This window comes from Ictidomys tridecemlineatus, chromosome 10, assembly GCF_052094955.1.
Source record: "Ictidomys tridecemlineatus isolate mIctTri1 chromosome 10, mIctTri1.hap1, whole genome shotgun sequence".
Classification (NCBI taxonomy): domain Eukaryota; kingdom Metazoa; phylum Chordata; class Mammalia; order Rodentia; family Sciuridae; genus Ictidomys; species Ictidomys tridecemlineatus.
Genome location: NC_135486.1, coordinates 62643939 through 62668476, shown reverse-complemented (window position 1 = coordinate 62668476; position 24538 = coordinate 62643939). Strand labels below are relative to the sequence as shown.

Genomic DNA, 24538 nt, shown 5'->3' with positions numbered 1-24538 from the left:
CAGAGGATCTAAGAGGACCTGTTTCTGGGTCTTAAACGTACAGAAAACTACACAATTATGCAGTGAGCACTCACTCATAGCCACCAGTCATGGTCTGCAGTAATCCACATCTTGCTGTTTATCACCTATGTTCATCCATCTTTCGAAAATGTCTTTCAGAGTAGGTTTCTGGATGGGTGCCCTTTAACCCGAACATTCAGCATGCTGCCATTCACCAGACTTAAGTTTTTAAAAATTTGCATAAAGTACAACTTGTAGATTTTTAAACTGCATAGACCTGCTTTACCCACACTCCTCTCAAAGTACGTGGGACACACATCCCCTAGAAATTTCCCTGCGTTCCCTCCGGGTCTATTCATCCCCCATCCTCCAGGGGCTGCTGCTGTTGGGAGTGTTTGCCATGCACTGGCCTTGCCTGTCCTGGGACTTGGGTGGAGTGGAACTGCGCTGCAGTGCTCTGTGGCCGTGTTCCTTTTGCTCATTTTCCGACTCACTGGTCCTGCTATGTGACTGAGTTTTCCTTCAGTCTTCTATTAGCGGGTTGTGCTGCAGCATGGTGCTCGCCTGTGTGTTCCTGCCAGTAGGCACCTGGGATGTGTCCAAGAGTTTTCTCCTTTACTCTGTGTGAAGAATCAGTCACTGACTTAGTCTACTGCTCCTGGATAAGCTCCTCTTGGTCACAGTCTGCTGTGATTTTCATACAGTGCTAGAGGTTTTGTTTCTCAATGGGCAATGTAAAGTTTGGTCTTTTTTTTAATCCAGTCCTAGAATTTCTTTTTTGTTTATTTTATAGAAAGTGTTTATTCCAGTTACATTTAGCATAATTATCAAAGAGGTTTTTTCATTTTGCTTCGTGTGTGTGTGTGTGTGTTTGGGGGGGGGGGTGCTGGGGATTAAACCCAGGGCCTTGTGCCTGAAAGGCAAGGACTCCACCACCTAGGCCATATCCCCAGTCCCAACTGAGCCATATCTCCAGCCCTATTTTTTTTTTTTTTTACTTTATTGTTGGTCGTTCAAAACATTACACAGTTCTTAATACATCATCTTTCACAGTTTGATTCAAGTGGGTTATGAACTCCCAACTTTACCCCGTATACAAATTGTTGTATCACATCAGTTACCCTTCCATTGATTGACATATTGCCTTTCTAGTGTCTGATGTATTCTGCTGTCTGTCCTATTCTCTACTATCCCCCCTCCCCTCCCCTCCCCTCCCCTCCCCTTTTCTCATCCCTGTTTAATGTAAATCTTCTTCTCAAGCTCTTCGTCCTTACCCTGTCCTTGTTTACTCCCCTTATATCAAGGGGGTCATTTGGTATTTGTTTTTTAACGATTGACTAGCTTCACTTAGCATAATCTGCTCTAATGCCATCCATTTCCCTCCAAATTCTATGATTTTGTCGTTCCTTAATGCAGAGTAATACTCCATTGTGTATAAATGCCACATTTTTTTTATCCATTCATCTATTGAAGGGCATCTAGGCTGATTCCATAATCTTGCTATAGTGAATTGTGCTGCTATGAACATCGTTGTAGCAGTGTCTCTGTAACATGCTCTTATTAGGTCTTTAGGGAATAGACCGAGAAGGGGAATAGCTGGGTCGAATGGTGGTTCCATTCCCAGCTTTCCAAGAAATCTCCATACTGCTTTCCAAATTGGCTGCACCAATTTGCAGTCCCACCAGCAATGAACAAGAGTGCCCTTTTCCCCGCATCCTCTCCAGCACTTATTGTTGTTTGACTTCCTAATGGCTGCCAATCTTACTGGAGTGAGGTGGTATCTTAGGGTAGTTTTGATTTGCATTTCTCTAACTGCTAGCGATGGTGAGCATTTTTTCATGTACTTATTGATTGATTGTATGTCCTCCTCTGAGAACTGTCTGTTCAGGTCCTTGGCCCATTTATTGATTGGGTTATTTGTTATCTTATTGTCTAATTTTTTTAGTTCTTTGTATATTCTGGTTATTAGGGCTCTATCTGAAGTGTGTGGATTAAAGATTTGTTCCCAGGATGTAGGCTCCCTGTTTATCTCTCTTATTGTTTCTTTTGCTGAGAAAAAACTTTTTAGTTTGAGTAAGTCCCATTTGTTGATTCTAGTTGTTAACTCTTGCGCTATGGGTGTCCTATTGAGGAATTTGGGGCCCGATCCCACAGTATGTAGATCATAACCAACTTTTTCTTCTATCAGATGCCGTGTCTCTGATTTAATATCAAGCTCCTTAATCCATTTTGAGTTAACTTTTGTGCATGGCGAGAGATAGGGGTTCAGATTCGTTTTGATGCAAATGGATTTCCAGTTTTCCCAGCACCATTTGTTGAAGATGCTATCCTTCCTCCATTGCATACTTTTAGCCCCTTTATCAAATATAAGATAGTTGTAGTTTTGTGGATTGGTTTCTGTGTCCTCTATTCTGTACCATTGGTCCACCCGCCTGTTTTGGTACCAGTACCATGCTGTTTTTGTTACTATTGCTCTGTAGTATAGTTTGAAGTCTGGTATCGCTATACCGCCTGATTCACACTTCCTGCTTAGCATTGTTTTTGCTATTCTGGGTCTTTTATTATTCCATATGAATTTCATGATTCTTTTATCTATTTCTACAAGAAATTCCATTGGGATTTTGATTGGCATTGCATTGAACTTATAGAGAACTTTTGGTAATATCGCCATTTTGATGATGTTAGTTCTACCTATCCATGAACAGGGTATATTTTTCCATCTTCTAAGGTCTTCTTCTATATCTTTCTTTAGGGTTCTATAATTTTCATTGTATAAATCTTTCACCTCTTTTGTTAGGTTGATTCCCAAGTATTTTATTTTTTGGGGGGATATTGTGAATGGAGTAGTTGTCCTCATTTCCGTTTCAGAGGATTTGTCACTGATATACAGGAATGCCTTTGATTTATGCGTGTTGATCTTATATCCTGCCACTTTGCTGAATTCATTTATTAGCTCTAATAGCTTCTTTGTAGACCCTTTTGGGTCTGCTAGGTATAGGATCATATCGTCTGCAAATAGTGATAATTTAAGTTCTTCTTTTCCTATTTTTATGCCTTTAATTTCTTTCGTCTGTCTAATTGCTCTGGCCAGTGTTTCGAGGACTATGTTGAACAGAAGTGGTGAGAGAGGGCATCCCTGTCTTGTACCAGATCTTAGAGGGAATGCCTTCAATTTTTCTCCATTCAGAATGATGCTGGCCTGTGGCTTATCGTAGATTGCTTTTACAATGTTGAGGTATGTTCCAGTTATCCCTAATTTTTCTAGAGTTTTGAACATAAAGGGATGCTGTACTTTGTCGAATGCTTTTTCTGCATCTATCGAGATGATCATATGGTTCTTATTTTTAAGTCTATTGATGTGGTGAATAACATTTATTGATTTCCGTATATTGAACCAGCCTTGCATCCCAGGGATGAATCCTACTTGATCATGATGTATAATTTTTTTGATATGTATTTGAATCCGATTCGCCAGAATTTTATTGAGGATTTTTGCGTCAAGGTTCATTAGAGATATTGGTCTGTAGTTTTCTTTCTTTGAAGTGTCTTTGTCTGGTTTCGGAATCAGGGTGATGTTGGCCTCGTAGAATGAATTTGGAAGTTCTCCCTCTTTTTCTATTTCCTGAAATAGCTTGAAAAGTATTGGTGTTAGTTCCTCTTTAAAGGTTTTGTAAAACTCTGCTGTATACCCATCCGGTCCTGGGCTTTTCTTAGTTGGTAATCTTTTGATGGTTTCTTCTATTTCCTCTATTGTTATTGGTCTGTTTAGGTTGTCTATATCCTCCTGACTCAATCTGGGCAGGTCATAAGACTTAAGGAATTTATCTATGCCTTCACTATCTTCTATTTTATTGGAGTATAAGGATTCAAAATAATTTCTGACCTATTTTTTTTTCTTAAGCTGTAGGTGGATATAATACCCTTATGTATTTTTATGTGGTGCTGAAAGTCGAACCCAGTGCCTCATATGTGAGGGGCAAGCCCTCTCCACTGAGCCCCATCCCCAGCCCTGTTGTGTTTTGTTCTGTCTTCTCTGTTGTTCCCGTTTTTCCTTTTCTGCCTTCTGTGGGTTGACTGAATATTTTTTAGAATGCTGTTTTTAATTTCTGTTCTTTCTTTAGCTTCAGCTCTTTGTCCCATTGTCTTGTGCGAGGATAACAGTATGCATTCCAGTCTTCTGTTCCTGTCCTTCCCCTTCAGGTCCAAGGCAGAGTGTTTCCTGTCGTTGCCCGTGGGTTTCCTGTATGTGCACCCTCAGTCCCACAATACTTGTTACAGTTTAAACAGCTGAGTGCATGTTAAGGGAATATAGAGGAAAATACTCTTTGACACTTGCCCACATATTCACCATTTCTGATGCTCTGTATTCCTCCATGAATGTCCAGTTTCCATCTGATATCATGGTCTTCAACCCAAATAATAACCTTCAGTGTTTCTTACAAACAAGTTTACTAGTGATAAATTTACTTTTCATTTTTCTGAAAATATTCTTGTTATACTTTTATTCTTTTTTTCTGCTTTATTACTGTGGAATATTTTCTGGATATGGAATTTTCCTTTTTTTTTTTCCTCTAGTATTTTAAAGATGCATCCCCGTGTTTTTGGTGACAGTTGTGCTAGGGAGAACACAGTCATCCTTCATATTGTTGTTTGCGTATGGATGTGTGCAGTGGTGTGTGCGTTTGGGGCTGCCTTTAAGGTTCTTTGTATTTTGTTGTGAGCAATCTGGATGTATTGTGCCTTGGAGTGACTTTTCTCTTTGTTCCCTGAGTTGCTGAAGCTGGCCTCCCGAGTCACTGGGATTGCAGATGTGGCCCCTGCACTCGGCCCTGTATGTGCATGACACTTATTTTGGTATCGTCCCCTTTGTGAACCACTGTTCATTTTTCCTGTTTTTCAGAGTTAGGTAATTTTTAAAGTTTTTTTTTAATATTTATTTTTAAGTTTTAGTTGGACACATTATCTTTATTTCACTTATTTATTTTTATGTGGTGCTGAGGATTGAGCACTCTACCACTGAGCCACAATCCCAGCCCCAGAGTTAGGTAATTTTTGTTGATCTACATTCAAGTTCCCTTAGTCTTTTATCATCTCAATTATGCAATTAAGCCTATCCAATAAATTTTTTATTTTAGATTTACTTTTCTTCAATTTTCATCTGAAAACTCTCTCTTGCAGTTTCTGTTTCTCTAAACTTCTTGTGTGCTCATTACTTTGAGCATGTTTCTCCCTGACAGACACTTGACTACAGTTATAAAGGCGTCATCCTTGACTGCTTGTCTGTGAATCGTCTTCTGTCTTGAGTGCAGTGACCTTTTCTGTTTGATCTTCTGTCCAGTAACTTCAGCTTGTGGCCCAGATGCTAGAGCGAGTCGCTGTGGGAGCTTGGGTCCCCCTGTCTTCCTAGGAGAGCACTGGATTCCTGTTCTGTTTCAGCAGTTGCACTGGCCAGATTCAGGCTCTGCGTGGCTTCCCTTGCCAAGGACAGCAACTGAAATCTCTGTTCAGTTCTCTGGACCTCAGGGGGGCTGCTTCAGTGCCCTCACACTGTGCTTCCTGAGCAGCCACAGGTTTGGGCAGAATCCACAGGAAGACCGTGGCTCTCCCTCTGTGGCCCCTTCCTTGCAGGGGTTTCCTTTTCACTGTTTAGCTGATGTGTCTGTGCCAACTCCACCCTCTTAATTCTTTAGCCAGAAAGACTGCAGGTCTGCATTCAGTCTCAGTCACCCTAGAGTGGTGCCTTCAGACAGAGATGGGATGAGCACCCAGGGTCCCTTCTGGTTTTGATTCTCCTCTATGTTAAGTGGAATTTAACTGCCTTCAGGTCACCTTTTTATGCTTTGTCCAGATTTCATGATTGTTACCTCTAGGAAAATTAGTCTGATATTACTGGAAACAGAACTCTGTTTTCTCAAATATTTCTGTATTATTGTTATTGTTAATGTTGATTGTTACCAATGGATACCGTGTTGGAGTCACAGATAATGTGACTTGAAATAATCTATTTCAAGATTAAGTTTATACTCTGCAGTTTTTCATATTACTTCCTCTGAGAGCCTATAGTTCATGTGTTAATGGAAGAGGGAACAAGTGACTCCAGCCATTACGATTGTGGCATGAAGAGCTTTATCAGGTTACTCTACTTCGTAGTCTCTGTGTTCCTGTGGTTAAAGATTTCATGGAAGGGCTGGGAGTGTACCTCAGTGGTACAATGGTTCAGCGCTGCGAAAAAAAACCCAAAACAAAGCAAAAAAAGCCAGGTGTGGTGGCACATGTCTGTAATCTCAGCTACTCCAGCTCATGAGGCAGGATGCAAGTTCAAGGCCAGCTTGGGCCACTTAGCAAGACTCTGCCTCAAAAGGAAATTTACAAAGGGCCGGGGATGCAGCTCACTGGTAGAGCATCCCTGGGTTCAGTCCCCAGTACCGCCTGCCCCACAAAAGATTGAATTGATACTGAAGTTTAGATAGGTAACCAAAATAACAGTACTCTGAATTCTGCTGTTGTCCTGATTTAGAGATTCCAATTACTCTTGAATTTTTGATGTACTCAATTGTCTTAGTGCGTGTAGTCTTTTTATAAAAACTATTTGTATTGCTTGCATTATCAGTCAAGTAGTTTAGTTCAGACACATAATACTTTGATCATGTTGAATAATCTCGCTGTATTTTTAGCTAGAGAGAAGTCCATAGTTTCTGCCTTTGAGGATGCACTGGTCTAAGGTGGATACTAAAGGGTTCACAGGCAGACACCAGAAGTATCCTCACTTCATTTCTAGAACTGGTGTTCATGAAAGATGTCATCTTAATCCATTGACACACCTGTGGTTGTGACTTTCTGCATGGTCTTGATCCCTGTGGTGACTTGGTGTATAAAAATAGTCATGGAAGAAAGAAATGCTCCTGCCTCACAGTGACATCCTGAGAATTGTCTTTTTTGTAGTCCCTGTTTTGCTTAAGATCAAATTCCTTTTTTGTGGTTTCTCCTATTCTTACTTCCTTTAGAGAGTATGGAGGTTCATTTTAAGGCGGTTTCTGAGTGCCTTCTGTTCTCTGGAAGCTGTAGTCCTCAGTCTGTTCTGCACTCTCGGGAGCACTGGGGTTTGACACTGAATTGGCCTAACACCATCTCCCTTCCCTGAATGCTTCTCATTCCAAATTTCCTTTTAAGGTCATGTGGGTTACATTAGTATGTGAGAACCTCGTGACAGTTTTGATTGTCTTCTGTTTATTTAATAAGCCACGATGGTACTAGAAAACCCCAAAGTTGCTAAAACCTCCATGGCACGATTTTGGTGACCATGGTTGGGGTGCCTGTGGATTTTACCTACCAAGGGGCAGCGTCTGTCTTTGTTTTCATGTCTCTTCTCCCCCATGTGCAGGAGGCCCTCTTCACTGCGCGCTTCAGTCCTCCGAGCTGTGGTGTGCAGGTGAACAAGCTGTGGTACAAGCCCGTGGAGCAGTTCATCTTACCCGAGGTAAAAGCACAGTGGAAGCCCCTGCCAGTGTGGTCCTTCACAGGACAGTTGTGTGTTGGTGGGCAAGGCAGCTCTGCAGAACGGGAGGCAGATGCTGGGCGAGGTGTACTGGAAGGTAGCCATCGCTTCTAGACCCCGAGGATGCCGTGAGCCCTCAGGTTCAGAACACACTTGGGAAGAGTCTCGCACCTGGCCGTGTTGGCTCGCTGCAGTAGACACCCCATGACTATTTTAGTGAAAGCCCAGTGGGGGTGCTGACAGACAGACAGACATTCTGGTAATTCAAACTTTCTGCTTATCTGAAGAAGGAAGGAGAGCCAGGTGTGGTGGCGCATGCCCTTAATCCTAGTGGCTCAGGAGGCCGAGGCAGGTGGATCGTGAGTTCAAAGCCAGCCTTAGCAACTTAGAGAGTCCCTAAGCAACTCAGCAAAACATTGTCTCTAAAAAAATACCAAAAAGGGTTGGGACTCAGTGTGTCCAGTCTTGAGTGTGCTGGAGACCCCTCACCTGCGAGGCCTCAGCAGTCCTGGAGTTGGCCACAGTGTGCCATAGGGTAGGTGGCTGCAGGCATGCACACAGCGCCACCCACCACTTCAGCCCACTGTGAAGTGCTTGGCAATTGAGCACAGTAGTTGAAACGGCCTGTGATTGACAGGGATCTTTTTTTTTTAATACCTTTATTTCATTTATGTATTTTTTTATGTGGTGCTGAGGATCGAACCAGGGGTCACATGTGCTAGGCAAGTGCTCTATCGCTAAGCCACAACCCAGCCGGCCATGGGGTCTTTCACCTACATTTCAACTTCCAATTAACAAACCTCTCCAATAAAAGCAACACTAAAACATTGGGAAACAATAGAAAAATGCAGATAAACTAAAGAAAACCATTAAAACCACCAAAATCTCATAACCCAGGAATAATCACATTTTAAGATTGACTTCTGTGCATGTATAGATGTTAGGATTATACTTCCTCCCTGTTTTATAGTTTAACACAGCATGGACATTTTTCATAGAAATATAGTTCACTATTTTAATGCCTGTGTAAAATTATGCTATATAAAAATATTGTCATTTTTTAACATTAGCTGCATTTTGATATGTTGAAATTTTTCAGTGTTATGAAAGAAAATTATAGTGAACATCATTCCACTTCTGTGTGCATCACTGATTGGTTTCTTAGGATGAGTTATTAGACCGAAGGGCATACATGTTTTGAAGGCGTATGATTCTTTTTGGAAGGCATTTTAGCAATTGTATCAATTTGAATAATCATTAGCATTATATAAGAGTGCCTATATCTTTTTGTTTCCTGTATCTTTTTTTCTTTCATTTATGAACTTGTTTCTTTTTAAGGCATGAACAGCGTGCCTTTATTTTGCTTGTTTATTTTTATGTGGTGCTGAGGATTGAACCAGTTCCTCACACGTCCTAGGCGAGTGCTCAACACTGGGCCCCAATGCAGCCCTGAACTAACTTGCTTTTGAAGTGCAGCGTGTGCCATTAAATTATCCTTTATTTTGGATTAAGATTGTGGCTCAGCTAAGCAGTGCTGGCCAAGCATTGGATCTCAGTTTTTGAAGGAAACTATCTTTAGTTAGTTCCTATGTTTACCCAGAAGGTTTTTGCTGTGTGCCAAGCATGGGCCTCATCAAGACTCAACCTGGGGTGCTGCTGCCTAGTGGCTCACATGCGGTGGGTGCTGCTACCTGTGCCAGGATGCTGCTGAGAGTGTCGCCTGGTTACCTAGTTGGTTTGGCTCCTTTAGACTGAAGCAGGCCAGTAAGAGTCCCTCCTGTAGGCTTGTCCCAGTGTGGGCAGAATCTCCCGAAGACTGGTTCCCATGGGGAGGGTCACTTTGTCCCAAGGGACCAGGAGCACTGGCGTGGTGTTGGGTATTACCCAGAACCATCTGAAGCCTGCTGAAGGCCTGCTTTTCACAAAAGGTGCGAGAGGACTGGTCTGAGAAGATATGGGGATACACGTGACTGAGTCGGAGCCATCTCTCTGCCACTCTGGGGCTTGCGACCCTGCGAGGAGCCTGCCCTCACTGCCTGTTTCTTCTGGGCTGTGGAGCCTTGCCACCCAGGTCTGAGGCCATTCCAGGGATTTGGTAGTCCATGCCAGGAGGCTGCTGAGACACGGCAGGAGGTGTTTGCACGCTCCTTAGGCCGCTGCTCTCCCCCCCACACACACACCAGTCTGGACTTGGGTCTTGCTTCTTAAGAGCAGTGTTTCAGTCAGGGGCAGTGTACCCTTGGAGGACATTTAGCAGTGCTTGGGGACACTGCCCAAGCTGGTTTCTGGTGGTTGAGGATTAGGACGATGCCGCACGTCCTTGTCACTGCATGTCCTTGTCGCACAGGAAAAAGTGGCACGGCCCAGTGTCAGTGACGCTGAAGTTAAGGGAGAGAAAGAAGAGCAACCCTGGTGCTCCAGCTGGTCACAGTCTGCTCCTCAGTTGTCCTGGCTACACACTGTTCCTTTTCTCTGGATGCCCTTGTTCTTAGGAAGGCCACACTGAAATGCTTAAGGGTGTGCTGTTGTGATGTCCCTATTTTACTTTCAAGTAATGTGGCAACTGTCAGTGTGGGGAGGGGCCCAGTGTGGCCTCATCGGAACTGCTGGGGGTCTCTGAGATCAGATGGTAAGTCCAGGCTGACCACCTGCTGATGCTGGTGAAGGAGGTACTTGGCGGAGTAGTGAGTGCAAGGCAGTGTGCCTGTCATCCTGAGACCTCCGGATCCCCATAGGCTTTTAGATGTGCTTGCTCTATCATGATGGTTGAATAACATTAACAAAAACTCAGTTATTTAACAAGGCTACATGGGAGATGAATGGTTTTCATTTTCTTTTTTTAAATTGGTTTCCTCAATGGTCTATAATACATATTAGCTTTATTGGGAAAAAAATAAAACCATGGCTTGGTGCGGTGGCCAGTTGTAATCCCAGTTGCTTAGGAGGCTGAGGCAGGAGGATTGCAAGTTCAAGGCCAGCCTGGGCAACATAGCAAGACCCTGTCTCAAAATAGAACAAAGGGCTGGAGATGCAGCTCAGTGGTAGAGAACCCCTGGGTTCAATCCCCAGCACCACCAAAATAAACATACACACGCCGGTGCAGGAAGCACGAGGCCGGAGTGAACATGGGGAATGGGTTGCAGACAGCTTGCAATGTCACGGACAACATGTTTCCAACCTCTTGTCAGGCTTTCTCCTTTTCTCTTGGTTTTATGTCTTGGCACAAGTTGCCATGAACATGTTGCTCCCCTCCTTTAGGTTCCTGGTGCTGTGACAGCTTATGTCAGAGGATGGACTGCAGGCCAGAGGATGGACTGCAGGCGTGTGAGGAGGAGGGGAGGGCGTGGCTCAGCCTGGGTTCGCAGGCAGGTAGATGCAGCTCCAGCGGGTTCAGTATAGAAAGATGGTTTTCTGAGCCAGGCCTGGGGGTCATCTCCTTTGGGCCAGTGAACTCTGGTACTTCCCTACCCAGAGTGTCACAGACAGGCACAATGGAGTTGGGTGTACTGAAGGAGCACAGTGGGAGAGCGGGTCAGACACCAAGTGTCAGCTAGTGGGTAGGGCGAGAGCAGTCTTCAAGGGACTTTCCTTGACACGCGGCTTTTCCTGAGGTGTGGGTCATTATTTCTCCTTTTGCTTTTTGATGCTCGCCTTCTGTTTGGCTTATTTTTCTCAGGCCATTTCATCTGTCACTGCCAGTGGGCTGGTGTCTTGTCACTGCAGCCCAGACTGCTTTCGACTGGCTGCTTGCTGAACTCTGCGTGCACGTCCCACAGGCATCCTACTGGGGATATCCCCTCTGTGCTACCCTTTCTTGTCTCCTGTGTCTTCAGCCTTAGGTCTGGTGTCTCCACCTGAACCAGCACCATGGGACACATTCTTGGCTCTCCAGTCCCCATACTGGCCAGCAGGCACTCTATTTTAAGGTCCTCCATGGTGCCCAGTGGGTACATTTTGAGGTCCTCCATGGTGCCCAGTGGGTACATTTTGAGGTCGTCCTCCATGGTGTCCAGTGGGTACTTTTTGAGGTCCTCTGTAGTGACCAGCGGGCACATGGCTTTGAGGCATTGGTTTTGCTGCTGGAGCTCTGCTTAGCAGCTCTTCTGGTCTGGGGACACTGCCTCCTTCCTCTCAGGCGAACTGATCCTGACCCAGCCTAGGCACCTCCTGCCCTCCCTCTCCAGTCACCCTAGCAGTGCTTGCTCTTCCCTGACCTTTGTGTGTGTGAGCCTCTCTCTCTCTCTGCCCCTCCTGAGGCCCTCTCCTGCTGCAGCCCTCTGTCTTCTGGCTTCCTGTCCCAGGGGTGGGTGGCTCCCATCCCTGCCTTGGCTGGTGCCAAGCTCTTCATGGTTTTCTGTGTGTGCCTGCGGTTACCTCCCACTTTCTGACCCAGAGCCCTTGGGGACAGCGCTGGTGGTACTGGGAGCCTGCCGAGCCCCGACCCCGCAATGACTTCCTTCCCTTGTCATGGAACCTCATCTCGGTGTGTTTAGATAATTCCATATTAGGGTGATTTAAAGATATGGGCTCTTTCATTTTTGTTTCTGATCTTGAAACACACAGCCAGAGGCCTGGTAAATCATACATACTGAAACGTTTAAGTAATGGCTTGTGGAGGAAGACTGACCTTAAATTTACTTGTTGGTCATATGTTCCAGGTTAACATTTTTTTCATGATTATCAAAGTACAGAAATGTATGAAAGTGACATGTATTCATTGTTGGAAATTTGGCAAAATGCAGAAAGTTTTAAGGACGTGACTTCACCCATCTGTTGCTCAATATATTTGGTGTATTTCTTCCCTAATCTTTTTTCTTTATCTCCCTCCTGTATATGTGTCTATTTAGGGGAAGGTTTTGTTTTTTAAAACTCAGATTTGAGCTAGAGGGTTAAGGACACCTAGGAAAAGTAGAGTCTTTGAAAAGGACAGTTTGCATCCTTCTGTGCTTCTGATAGTCAGAAGCCTATTTTCTGAGCAGAGAGTGCACTTCAGAGCAGCCCTTAGAGAAAGACGTGGCTCTCTGTGTTTTATTAAGAACTGAGAAGCAAGGACACAGGCTGCAGTGTGTCTGCAAGGTCATCTCCAAGGAAGGGGGGTGGAGACAGTGCCTGGGGGGTTTGCAGATGAAGGTTAAGGGCACCTGAACAGCATAACCCAGGCTCTTGCAGTGTTTTTGTCTGCTTTGGTAGAGAAGAAAAGTTTCATTGCTTTAAAAAAAAAAAAGTTTGTGAGCCACTGACCTAGTCATGAGACAGATTCACTCACTTTGCCTAATTTTCTGAGCTGTTGACTGAACTAGACGGTACTGTCAATCCTCATCTTTTCATTTCATACATGAGACTGTTGATATGTTAGAGCCAGGTCTTCATGTGCCACATGGAGGTCATCTACTTGGCTTTAATTCCACAATTCAGTTTTAGTTACGTCAAGCCATTCTCTTGCTGGGGACACGGTGGTTGGAAAAACAGCAAGATGCTTGTGTTCCAGTGGGAACCATCAGTTTGACAGTGGAAAAAACAGAAATAGCAGAGCAATAAATGGCATTAAGGAAATGAAACAGGTCGATGTGGTGGGCAGATTGGGCCTTGGTAGCTTCTGTTTCTGGAGAAAGTGGAGCTAAGACCTGAGCAGTGTCAGGAGCCAGCTGCAGAGTTGAAAACTGACCACAGAGAAGTCGGAAGGCATCAGGACCTTGGGGCGGGGAAGTGCAACTTGCTAAACTTGGAATTCAGCAGTGATCATCACAAAAAAGCTTGTCAGAGTCCATAAGGAAGCATTTTATGGACGTTTGAATTTCAAAAAAAAAAAAGTGGCAAACAACTCTGAAAAAATACTTCTAGTGCACACAGCATACACAGGATCAAGATAAGTATTCTGCAGAATTGCACACAGATTAACAAGGAATAAAAAACTCAAAAACCAGGTGACGCAAAAGAGGACAGGCCGTCATCAGGAGAGAACAGCCCTGGGATCAGAAGTGTAGCTGAGGGCTGGGAATGTGGCTCAGGCGGTAGCGCGCTCGTCTGGCATGCGTGCGGCCCGGGTTCGATCCCCAGCACCACATACCAACAAAGATGTTGTGTCCGCCGAGAACTAAAAAATAAATATTAAAATTTCTCTCTCTCTCTCTCTCCTCTCACTCTCTCTTTAAAAAAAAAAAAAAAAAAAAAAGAAGTGTAGCTGAACCAGGGGTCATTCCCTGCACCCACATCAGGCATTCTCAAAACCCGCTCATAAGGTGATTGAAAAGAACTTTTGAAAAGCACCTTAGCGATGTGTCCCAACACACACAAACCTCAGCCTAAGAATTTCACCTCTGGAAATTTAGTTTTTAAAATACAACTTATTCGGAGAAAACAGACATTTAAGCCAAAACACTTCCGCATTAAGGTGGTAGCTGTTTGGCAGCCCCAAATGTCTGCCGCAGGGAGTGTTCCAGTAAACCCAGGTGCATCCACCCAGGGCGCACTGTGCCCACTGAAGGGAGCTGCTGGACTGCACGGGGAGGCTTTGGGTCAGGGGAACCGAGGCATCTGCCACCCAGCCTTATGCACTCTGGTTGATTTCTAGATGTGCATGGAAAAAGGTGTTAAGAGTTGCAGCATGATAGCTTAACTGATGTGTTTTGGGGAAAGAATAAGCATTTCTCTCAGGTCTGAACCTAAATACTTAATCCAAATGACAACAGTAAAGAAATTGGCTCGCTCTTCATCTTTTCCCCAAAGAGCTTTGAAGGGACTGTGGTGTGGGAGAGTCAAGACCTCTACGGGCTCGTGTCGGGAAACCTGCACAGGGTGACCGTGCATGACGGTGGCGGAGTCCTCCGGATCATTACTGTAAGTCAGCCTTCTCTTGGGCTTTTCCTATATCTGAAAGTGTCTTAAAATTTGTACCATCCCAGGCAGTATTGAATAATGATTCTCATGTGCTTTTAAAACATATGTAGTAGTAAGTGTTGTTAAGTTGCCATGGTAAAGACAGAAAGCTCAAGTGTTCAGTGTGATTCTGTAGTTCTAACACTGATGAATATGGAGTTAGCCTTAAGATTGGTGCATGTTTTGGGGGCTGGGGATGTATCTCAGTGGTAGACCACTTGCCTAACGTGCACAAGACCCTGAGTTTGATCCCCATTGCTGCAAAAAAAGTGCATTGTTAAAGTACAATATTTTATTTCTCAAAAATTTTAAAATAGTTAAGAATATTTGTTCAGTAGTTTAGAATGTTCACTAACTCACCTTAATAGTGAAATATCAGCTAAAATTCTATAGATACCTGCCACATGCCTGTAATCTCAGCTACTTGGGAGGTTGAGGCAGGAGGATCACAATTTGGAGCCAGCTTCAGCAACTTAGACTCTGTCTCAAAAACAAAAACAAAAAAGAATGGGGATGTAGCTTAGTGGTAAAGTACCCCTGGATTCAGTTCCTGGTGCCAAAAAAACATATGTGTAAAATAAAGTACTAGAGATAAAGTGCCGAGTCAGATGCAGTGACATGCACCTGTGATTCCCACTACTCAGGAGGTTGAAGCAGGATCACTTGAGCCTGAGAGTCTGAGAGCAGCCTGGACAATACAGTGAGACCCTATCTTAAAGGGAGAAGTGGAAAATAAGTTGGATATTTGCTTTTATTTTTCTTGCTGAAGCAAATCTGATTTTGATTTTCTGATTCTTCTGTTTCTCATTTTTTCAGACTTGCTTCAATTTTTAAAAAAAATTTTTTTTTTTTTAAAGAGAGAGTGAAGGGGACAGTGAGAGAGAGAATTTTAACATTTATTTATTTTTTCTTAGTTCTTGGTGGACACAACATCTTTGTTTGTATATGGTGGTGAGGATCGAACTCGGGCCGCATGCACGCTAGGCGAGCGCGCTACCGCTTGAGCCACATCCCCAGCCCTAAAAATATTTTTAATTGTAGATGGACGCAATACTTTCTGTTGTTTATTTGGTTTTACATGGTGCTGGGGATTGAACCCAGAGCCTCACACACGCTAGGCAAGCACTCTACCACTGAGCTACAACCTCAGCCCCCACTTCAAATTTAAAATATACAAATTAGGCAGATTTCTGAAATGTGGAGTGATGAGGAAGGTGGGGCGGCGGGCCTGTGTGTGCTGTCAGGCCCTTCTCTCATTCTGTCTCTGGGCCAGCAGTTGAGGATGGGCATGGGGCCTTCAGCGAGTTCTCTGAGTACTCATCTGTTCACGGGGTTGGGTTCCCCAGACGGAGATGCAGAGGATGTCCTGGGGAGATGCAGAGGACGTCCGTGGCACAGTGGCACTCTGCTGCTCGTGCTGAGATGTTCACTGAACCTGCCCTGCCACAGGCCTGTCATGGGAGTCGTGGGAGCTCGGTGTCCGGGAGAGGAAGGACACCAAGCACACGACTCAGATGCATGCCGGACGGCTCCCAGCCTTGGCCATTTGCATCCCGGGTTCAGGATTCCACCCTTTTTTGAAAAGTCCTTTGGGTAGAAAGTTCTATGGAGTTGATGGGTTTCTCTTAATTTCCATATTTTTTTAAGCCAAGTGCCTTTAATTCTTGCCTCCCTATAGTATATGAGTTTATTAGAGTCAAGGAAATAAGTTCGGAGTTGAGAAGCGGGTTCGGACGTAGACTCCGGTGCTCTGCTCTGGAGTACCCACGGTGGCAGAGGGTGAAAGGTCGAGGTTCAGGTGGGGGAAGAGGAAGCTCCGCAGAGAGGTGCTTGGGCAGAGGAGGGTTTTCACCAGTTCTGCTCCCTGCCAAAGAATGCTGCCCTCCAAACAGGCCAGCACAGCACAGTGGAAGCAATTCAAAGATGAAGAGTACATGACCTTTCACAGAACTGCAGGGTTGGGAGGGAGAGGAAGTGCTGGGGAGTGGTACTGGCCAAGTTGTGTTGTGTTATTGTGTAGTGTGTGCAAGTGTGAATGTGTAACAACAAAACCCACCAGTAAATACAGCTGTCACACACCAGCAAAAAAAAAAAAAATGGTGAGTAGAACTATATGGCTGCATTCTGTAGCATCCCCCTGGACTAATTTCTTCAGCATTTGGCTACAAACCGTATTTTAAATTAAATGATGTGTTACCACAGTGCCTTCAGAATTCTCTCACTGCTGGCCCTCGAAATTGCTTTACACAGTAAAACTCTGCTGAACAGATTTGTTTGAAAAGCAAATAGCCCAGCAGTATCCCTTCTGCTGAGGTGAGTTCACAGAGGAAAGGCCAGGAACACTCCCAACCAGTAGCAGCTGGAGTGCAGCTCTGATGGAGGCTCGCTCTGAATTGGCATGTGACACTGTTTGAGTAGGGGTGTCGGGCAGCTTTTGAGGTGACTCTAATAATAAAGGCACTCTAAGCCTAATAGGCAGAAAGGTCTGTTTCTGGCTTTCAGCAGAATTGGCTCTAGCCCTGAAATTCACCAGCAGTCCCTTGGGTTCCATCCGAACTGTTTGGGACAGAGTGCTGACCTTAGAGAAGCTTTTCTCTGCATGTTCACTGAAAGGTAAAACATGCCTATCTATTTGAACTTATAAGAAAAAAAAAGTCAAAATTTTCATTAATTTTTAAAGGGGTGGAGTTGGGATGTAAAATAAAGTGGTTTTGGTTCCATTATGGTAGTGAATATAAGAACATATGATTCCACATTAAGTTGGAATTCAGAACACCTTTGTGCCACCAAGCATATATGATCTTAAGACTGCAGTTAAACCAGGCATGCTGGCGCCCACCTGTAATCCCAGAGACTCCAGTTTGAGGCCAGTGTGAGCACATAGCAAGATTGTGTTTCAAAATAAATAAAATGGCTGTGGGTGTAGCTCAGTGGTAGAGCACCCAGGTTTAATCCCCAGTACCAGTACCAAAAAGGAGATTGTAATTAGATAACAAAAGTAGCAGCTCACTATGTGCTGCAGTGGGATCCTGTCAGGACCGGTCAGGTGATGGTCCAGTGCAGTGCGTTCCCTTCTGCTGTGCAGCCCTGGACACTGCCACTCTCATTCATTCCAGGCTGGGGAGGGCGCACTGCCTCATGAATTCATGGAAGGTGTGGAAGGAGTTGCAGGTGGCTTCATTTACACCATTCAGGGTAAGTCAGCCTGTTGAGAAGAACACTGAACCTCCTTACACCTGATCTTTTTATTTATTTATTTTTTTAATACTTGGACATAAAATGTGATCTTGTTAGTCGCTGAAAAAAATAGCTTTACTGAGATAGCTTTACATACCATACAATTCACCCTTTTAAGGTGTTGATTCAATATTTGGGGAGTTCTGAGACCATCTACACTAATTCAAGAACATTTCCATCCTGCCAAAAAGAAAAGAAAAACTCTATACCCACTAGTCCCATTCTGTTTTCCCTACCTATTAAAACTACTAATTTACTTCTCTGTGGATTTGCCTATTTTGAACATTTCATGCAAATGGGATCATACAACATGTGGTACTTGCCTAGCTTCTTTTGCTTAGCATAATTTCTCAAGGTTCAGCCTTATTGGCCAATATACTTAATTCTATTTTTGTGATTATAATATTCCATTGGATATATAATGCCATAGTGCCATTTGTTAATTGATGCACAATTGGGTTGCTTCTACTTCTTGGCAGTTATGAATAACTGCAGTGAACGCTAATGTACAAGCTTCTGTGATCATATATTTTCACTTTTTGTAGTTAAACATCTAGGAATGAAAATGCTAGGTCCATATGGTAATTCTGAGCAGCCATCTAAGGCCCTGCCAGACTGTTCCCAGCAGCGGCTGCCTGGTTCTGCGTTTTCGTCACTCTGTGGGTTTCCGTTTCTCCACCTCTTTAGTGTTTACATTGTCTGTCTTTTTAATATTCCCCTCCTAGTGGGTGTGAAGTAGGATCTCATTGTGATGCTGAGTGGCATTTTCAAGATGACCAGTGATGATTATATATATGGTGGGGCGGGAATCTTCCCCAAAGTAACAACCCAGCTGAGCAAGGTGCAGTGGTACACACCTATAATCTCAGCCACTCCAGAGCCTGAGGCAGAAGGATTGTAAGTTTGAGGTCAATTTAGTGAGACCCTGTCTCAAAATTAAAAATTTAAAAAAGAGCTGGGGATGCAGCTCGGTAGAAGAGTGCCCCTGGGTTCAAATCCTAGTACTACAGAAGTACAGATTCCTGGGCCCCACCCCCAGACCTACTAACTCTGCAGGCTTTGGGCCCAGGTGTCTGTATTTCAGGAAGCATTCCTCAGAACCACGGATTTAGTCTGCTCTGTTTTATTGCAAGAACACTGTGGCCCAAGGGTGTTCTGTGGTGCCGCCTGTCTCACTGACAGTGGCAGGGACAGTGGCAGGGGTGGGCCCCACCCACCCTTCCTCGTGCAGCAGAGAATGCAGTGCTAGGCTGCTCTTGTTGATCCTCTCCTAACCCCTTGGCAGCTCACTCTTGTTTTTTCCAGAAATTTTCCTTGAGGTGTTTGAGAAAATCCTGACTTACTGTGTCCTAGTGAAAGAACTGCTGTCCTAAACCCAAAGGATCTGGGGAGAGTCCCTGTACATACATGATCTGTGACTCACTGCCAGCTTGTGAGCTGGTAAATAAAATGTCTTTTAATGACATCAGTAATTATTTTTACTGTGGAATATTATAAATACACCAAAAATAAAGAATAAGAAATAGCTAGCTACACATTAAGAATTAGCAAATGCTTGCTTTTTGTTCTATTTATTAGAGGAGGTTTTTTTTGTTTTTGTTTTTTTGGTGCTTGGGGACTGCCATTTATTAGAAAAAAATTTTTATAGAGGCTAGGTTGTAGCTGGTAGTAGAGCACTTGCTCAGCATGGGCAAAGCCCCCAGCACCAGGGGAAAACCAGGTGCAGTTGAGACCTCCTCCCTGGTACTGCTCCTGGGCCCTGTTATTCTCTGCCCCTCCAAAGGCTGCGTCTGCTTCGGCAGCCGTGTGCCTGCCCTACTGTTTTTCTGCTTCCTACTATATTTTAACATACCTGTAAACAGCATAGTTGAGTATTTTAAAAAATTATTTTAAAGCAGCATAATGAGTAAATGACATCTGTGCTATACATACATCATTCAGTGGTTTTCATCAACATTACCTTTCAATGCCATTCCTTTTAACCTTCAAGGTCATGTTGATTTTTATATCTGCTATATTATGTGAATATAGCACTGTTGGGCTGCTTTTGACTTAGGGGTCTGGTTCCCCCCACTGTTATAAACACAGCTGCAACGAATGTCCTTGCACCCAGGTCAAGTATGGTCTCCAGGGTTATGTCTTGAGGTGGGCTTAGCTGAGCCACGGGACTTGCATATCTTCAGCTTAGCTAGATACCACCATATAGCTCCCGCTAGCAGTGTGTGGACTAGAGCTCCATCTCTCTCTCTACCTGAAGTTCCTAACTGTCCTGATGTTGCCTTGGCCCCGTGGTGCATCCTATAATCCTAGTTACATTAGAGGCTGAAGCAAGAGGATTCAAAGTTCAAAGGCCAGGTGTGGTAGTCTATGCCTATAATCCCAGCACCTTGGGAAACTGAGGGAGGAGGACATTCAAGGCCATACTCAGAAACTTAGCAAAGCTCTAAGCAACTGAGCTTAGCTGGGTTTAATCTCTAGTAACACCTCCCCTCTTTGGGGAAAAAAGACTTCAGTAACTTATCATACAAGTTCTGGATCTTGGCTTGTTTCTCAACTGTCTTTTCAGAAGGTGATGCTCTCTTGCGTAGCCTTCACTCTCGGCCTCAGAGACTCGCTGATCACATGAGGAGCCTCCATGAGGAAGATGCCTTACTTTCAGAGGAGAGCAGTGTTCATGGTGACATTGTTTTTGTGGATGTTGTAGACACTTACCGAAATGTTCCTGCAAAATTATTGAACTTCTATAGATGGTAGGTTGGGTGGTTAGAACTTGTTTTATTGTTCTTTTGATGGAGGAAAAAAAATGAATCGACATCAAACCACTGAGATTTTGAAAAATAGAAATTTAAGGTCACTGCACACCTGGGAGGTGGCCTGTTATGTCTCCGTTCCTTAGGAAGACATCTTTTAAGATGCTGCTGCTGCTGCTGCTTATTTTGACGAGTGAATGTATTAACTGATCGAAAACAAGGCAGAAGCTAATCCATCTGGAGTCATTCCTCCTTGCCTTGGGAGTATCAGCTAGGAGTAGATAAAAATCAGTGGGTTTGGAAATGGTACCTTTCCAAAAGATCTACCCAGATCCTCAAACTAGAGTCCCTCCCATCCAGGTCACTGAGTTCTGCTCAACTAAATATAAAAAGTAGCATAGAATGCATCTTGTACAGTAATGTCCCATTATGCTGGGCATTCGTTAAGAACAAACTGGGCAAGGTTCAAAGTTTAATAGTTACGGCAGCCTGACATGAATGCCTAAGACATTTGTTTGAAAATGTGTTCCTTCAGCCAGAGAGTTTTCATTGTACTTTTTCCTTTACTTAAATGAACTTGATGTTTCTCTATCACTTAGTAAATATCAGTGAGGATTGTAATTGAGAGCAGTACCATTCTAAAGCCAGCGTTCTTGGTGGTACATGAGTGAGACACTGGGCATGGTCACACAGGCAGCTGTGAGAGGGTGCTAGTGATGGGTCTTCACTGGTGTCGCTGTGTTTCCTTGCACAGTCGCACCAATTCACACACCCTTTTCTGCCAACAGGACTGTGGAAACCACCAGCTTCAGTTTGTTGCTGAAGACAGATGATGACTGTTACATAGACTTAGAATCTGTGTTTAAAAGAATTTCCCAAAAGAGTCTGGATGGGCCTAATGTTTGGTGGGGAAAGTAAGTGAAACATGGTTTGTTTTGGCATTCGTGTACCTGAGCAAATGTGATTAGAGTGAAAATGTGCAAGCCATTTCCATAAGAAGAATGCGTCTGAGAAATGCATTTCCTACTAGATGCCTGGGTTACTTATTAGTATTCTGCAATTAGAGTGAAAAATATTTTGAATGAAAAACCTCAGGCTGAGATATGGTGGAGAGCAAAAGATGTGGTTTGTGTCTTTGTGCTCTAAAAATACGTTATGCTCAGAAGCTTCTCTACCTTCTGTGTTAGAATGAACACATGACACGTCTCTGCAGCTATTTTCTGCTGCTTCAGGAGCACTGTAAAAGGTTAATGATTTGGGGTTTTTGTTTTGAATATACACCAAACCATGATAGCTGGGCTCAATGTTATATGCCTGTAATCCCAGCAACTCGGGAGGCTGAACCAAGAGAATCACAAGTTCAAGGCCAGCCTCAGCACTTAGTGAAACCCTGTCTCAGAATTAAAAGGACTTAGCTTAGTGAGCAAACGCCCCTGGGTTTAATCCCCAGTACCTAAATAAATAATAGTAGTACTGTTACCTTCCCATTCAGAAACTTAGAACTTAATATACTCGTCTTCTATATAAAATACTCCTGGATAAAATAGTTCCTTTTCTTAAATTTTTTCTTATTATTCTCTGCTTTTCAAGCTCTTTCCTTTATAGTGATAACAAAGGAGTCCACAATCTGATAGTGGTAGGATACATGTCATAACAATACAGAGAATCCACGTTTTTTAAAAATCTCAGTTTCAGATTGAATTGGGCAGTGGACAGAACTGGAAAGTGGCAAGAACTGGAGTACCCCAGCCCAGCTTACCCTGCATTCGCATGTGGGTCAGGATATGTGATCTCCAGGGACATTGTCAACTGGCTGGCAAGCAACTCGGGGAGATTAAAGACCTATCAGGTAATTACAGATTTCTAACCCAAGGCAACTCACAGTCCAAGTCTCAGCAGCCTAAGGTTGCATCCCTGCAGCAGCCAGCTTGCCGTGGGGGAGCATGCTGTTCTGTGGGAGTCACCCATCAAGGGTTATTGTTGCTCACATCTGGCTATCCAGTCTGCTCCTGAGTCGTTTGAGCCCACAAGTGTAATTGGTGTGAATATCAAGATTGCTGTTCATAGGAAGAAAGCTTGAAGAGCTTGCTCTCTGCTGAATCTGGGTATAGTGTCAACGTGCAGTTTCTCCTGGTTACTAGAGCCACAATTTGCTGCTGTTAGCCCCAGAAGTCTAAGGTTCGTGAGGGAGGGGCTGTCTGCTTGCTCTGTTACCATGCAGTGTGGTGCTTTCTGTCTGTGATCACTGCTTTTACATGTGAATCCATGTTTTGCCTTAACAGAATAATAGCAGAACAAAGAAGTGGAAAGACTGTTTATTTGGGAGTGGGTATGGCATTATTTTATAACATTTAAACTTTGGGACCTGTGTAGGGTGAAGATGTAAGCATGGGTATTTGGATGGCAGCCATAGGACCTAGAAGATACCAGGTAAGCAGGCCCAAGGGTGCTGGCTTTGTGGTCTTGGGAGTTGTGGCGTGAGGCCATATAGTGCACAGCTAGTCCTGGACCACAGCTGTACGCTGGATTTAATTCAGAACTATCCACCTCATTTCTCATCCAGTATTTTTCTGAGTATACTAAAAAGGAAATGCTATGAATGAAAGTTCCCTGACTCACAAAGAAGAATTAGGTTTTCATAGAGTTGATCAGAAATTCTTTGCAGTTTTGAAACTTAAGAGTTTGCTGGCTTGTGTTCCTAGCAGTGTAAGGACCTCTGGACCCTTCTGACTGATGTCCATTTCTTCTGTTGTAACACAGTATTTTTAAAACAAACTGACTGCTGAGCCAGAAAAAATTAATCTGCAAAGACCAAATCACTAAGTAGGAGCCCTGGGAAGAAAGCAAGCTTTTGTCTCATAGAGTATTGTTACATTCTGGATTCTTGCAACTTCCACTTTGGGCACAGAAGGTGCCAAGAGATGAAGGCACACACAGTGCTCCAGAGGAGCTGCAGGGACTGTTGCGTCCCCCCCACCCCATTGCAGCATGCCCTCTACTCAGTAAATGAGACCGTGAGCCCAAGTCAGCCTGGCAGCTTGGTGGACCTGTTCTTTTGTCCTGCTGTGTCCCATCTTTGATTCACTTTATGTTGAATATGATGTTTTACTTTCCATCTCTGAGCATCCTGAAATGTGCAAACCTGGCAGTTCTGATTTCCTGGTGTGCTGCTTCTGTAGGCTCCTTTGAGGCTCTTGTTCCTAATGTGTTGATTTTTGTGTGTGTGACCTCAAGTTTTTGGAACCCCAGCCTGTCTTAAAATTCAGCCCTACAGAAAGGGTGTCCACTGTCTTCTGCCTTAGGCCAATTTGTGCAGCCCACAAAATCCCATCAGCCCCAGGCACTCAGGAAGACCCCCCACTCCACTTGGCAAGACTGAGATGGAGCATTGACTTTGTTCTCATACATACCCTGGGAGGCTGTGGCCCTTTGGGGTGTTGGCTCTCTGGCCATTCTGATTGGTCTCTTGTCCTGTGCACATGGCCTTTATTTTAAAGCCCAAGTATCCAGGTACTTTTGAGTCACATACTGACTTTAGCTGTTTCTTCTTCATTAGCGGAGTCCATCCAAACTTTAAAGAGTTTGTTTCTCATCTGTAAAAGGGAAATGATCCCCACCTAATTTTATTTTATTTTTTTTCAATTTAATGGCGGGGTTGGGGGGGTGGTTGAAACCAGGGATGCTGTACCACTGAGCTACACCTCCAGCCTTTTTTTTTTTTTTCAGACAGCTAAGGTGCTCAGGCTGGTCTTGAACTTGCAGTACTCCTGCCTCAGTCTCCCTAATGCTTGTAATCCCAAGTGTGTGCCAGGCACCTGGCCTCACAGGGTTCTTGAGAATTAAATGAGGTAATGTTTGTAAAGACTTGGCATAGTTCCCAGAATACTGCAAGCATTTCATCCAAATAGTAGCTGCTATGAATGCTGCTACACAACCAGTTTCTCAAAGCAGATATGAAACTCACCATTTGTAGTTCCCAAACTTTTCCTTCTTCTCCACTTGCTAACCCTTTTTTAACAAACTAACAACTTACTAATCGTGCATGTATGGGGTCCAATGCGACATTCAAGACATGTGCATAGGGTGCCATTTGCTGACTGTTAATCCACACACAGCCGCACAACTGTGAGGCCTGATCTTTCCTGGAGACAGAAGATACCCCTCCTCAAACCTCGAGTTG

The 24538-nt window shown here is 44.0% G+C and overlaps 2 protein-coding genes across 9 annotated transcripts in view; one reads left to right on the top strand and one right to left on the bottom strand.

Annotated features, from left to right (window-relative positions):
* Positions 1-24538, top strand: part of B3galnt2 (beta-1,3-N-acetylgalactosaminyltransferase 2) — an 87115-nt gene that overhangs the window by 20547 nt on the left and 42030 nt on the right. For 4 of the 7 annotated variants that reach the window (XM_078023083.1, XM_078023079.1, XM_078023080.1 and 1 more), the window contains exons 5-11: positions 7382-7477; positions 14222-14332; positions 17488-17566; positions 20175-20358; positions 21147-21272; positions 22048-22207; positions 22732-22788. In XM_078023083.1, the coding sequence (XP_077879209.1) occupies positions 7382-7477; positions 14222-14332; positions 17488-17566; positions 20175-20358; positions 21147-21272; positions 22048-22207; positions 22732-22788 (813 nt within the window). Of the gene's footprint in view, positions 1-7381; positions 7478-14221; positions 14333-17487; positions 17567-20174; positions 20359-21146; positions 21273-22047; positions 22208-22731; positions 22789-24084; positions 24207-24538 lie in introns of all 7 variants that reach the window. The other 3 variants (XM_078023078.1, XM_078023081.1, XM_078023082.1) reach the window with 3 other exon arrangements.
* Positions 20364-24538, bottom strand: part of Tbce (tubulin folding cofactor E) — a 53258-nt gene continuing 49083 nt past the window's right edge. Inside the window, exons 17-18 of one of the 2 annotated variants that reach the window (XR_013426628.1) lie at positions 23769-23951; positions 20364-20629 (exon numbers count right to left, since the gene is read on the bottom strand). Coding sequence is in view for 1 of the 2 variants with exons in the window: in XM_078023076.1 (XP_077879202.1) it covers positions 23880-23951 (72 nt within the window). In the remaining variant the exon portion in view is untranslated. Of the gene's footprint in view, positions 23952-24538 lie in introns of both variants that reach the window. The other variant, XM_078023076.1, reaches the window with a different exon arrangement.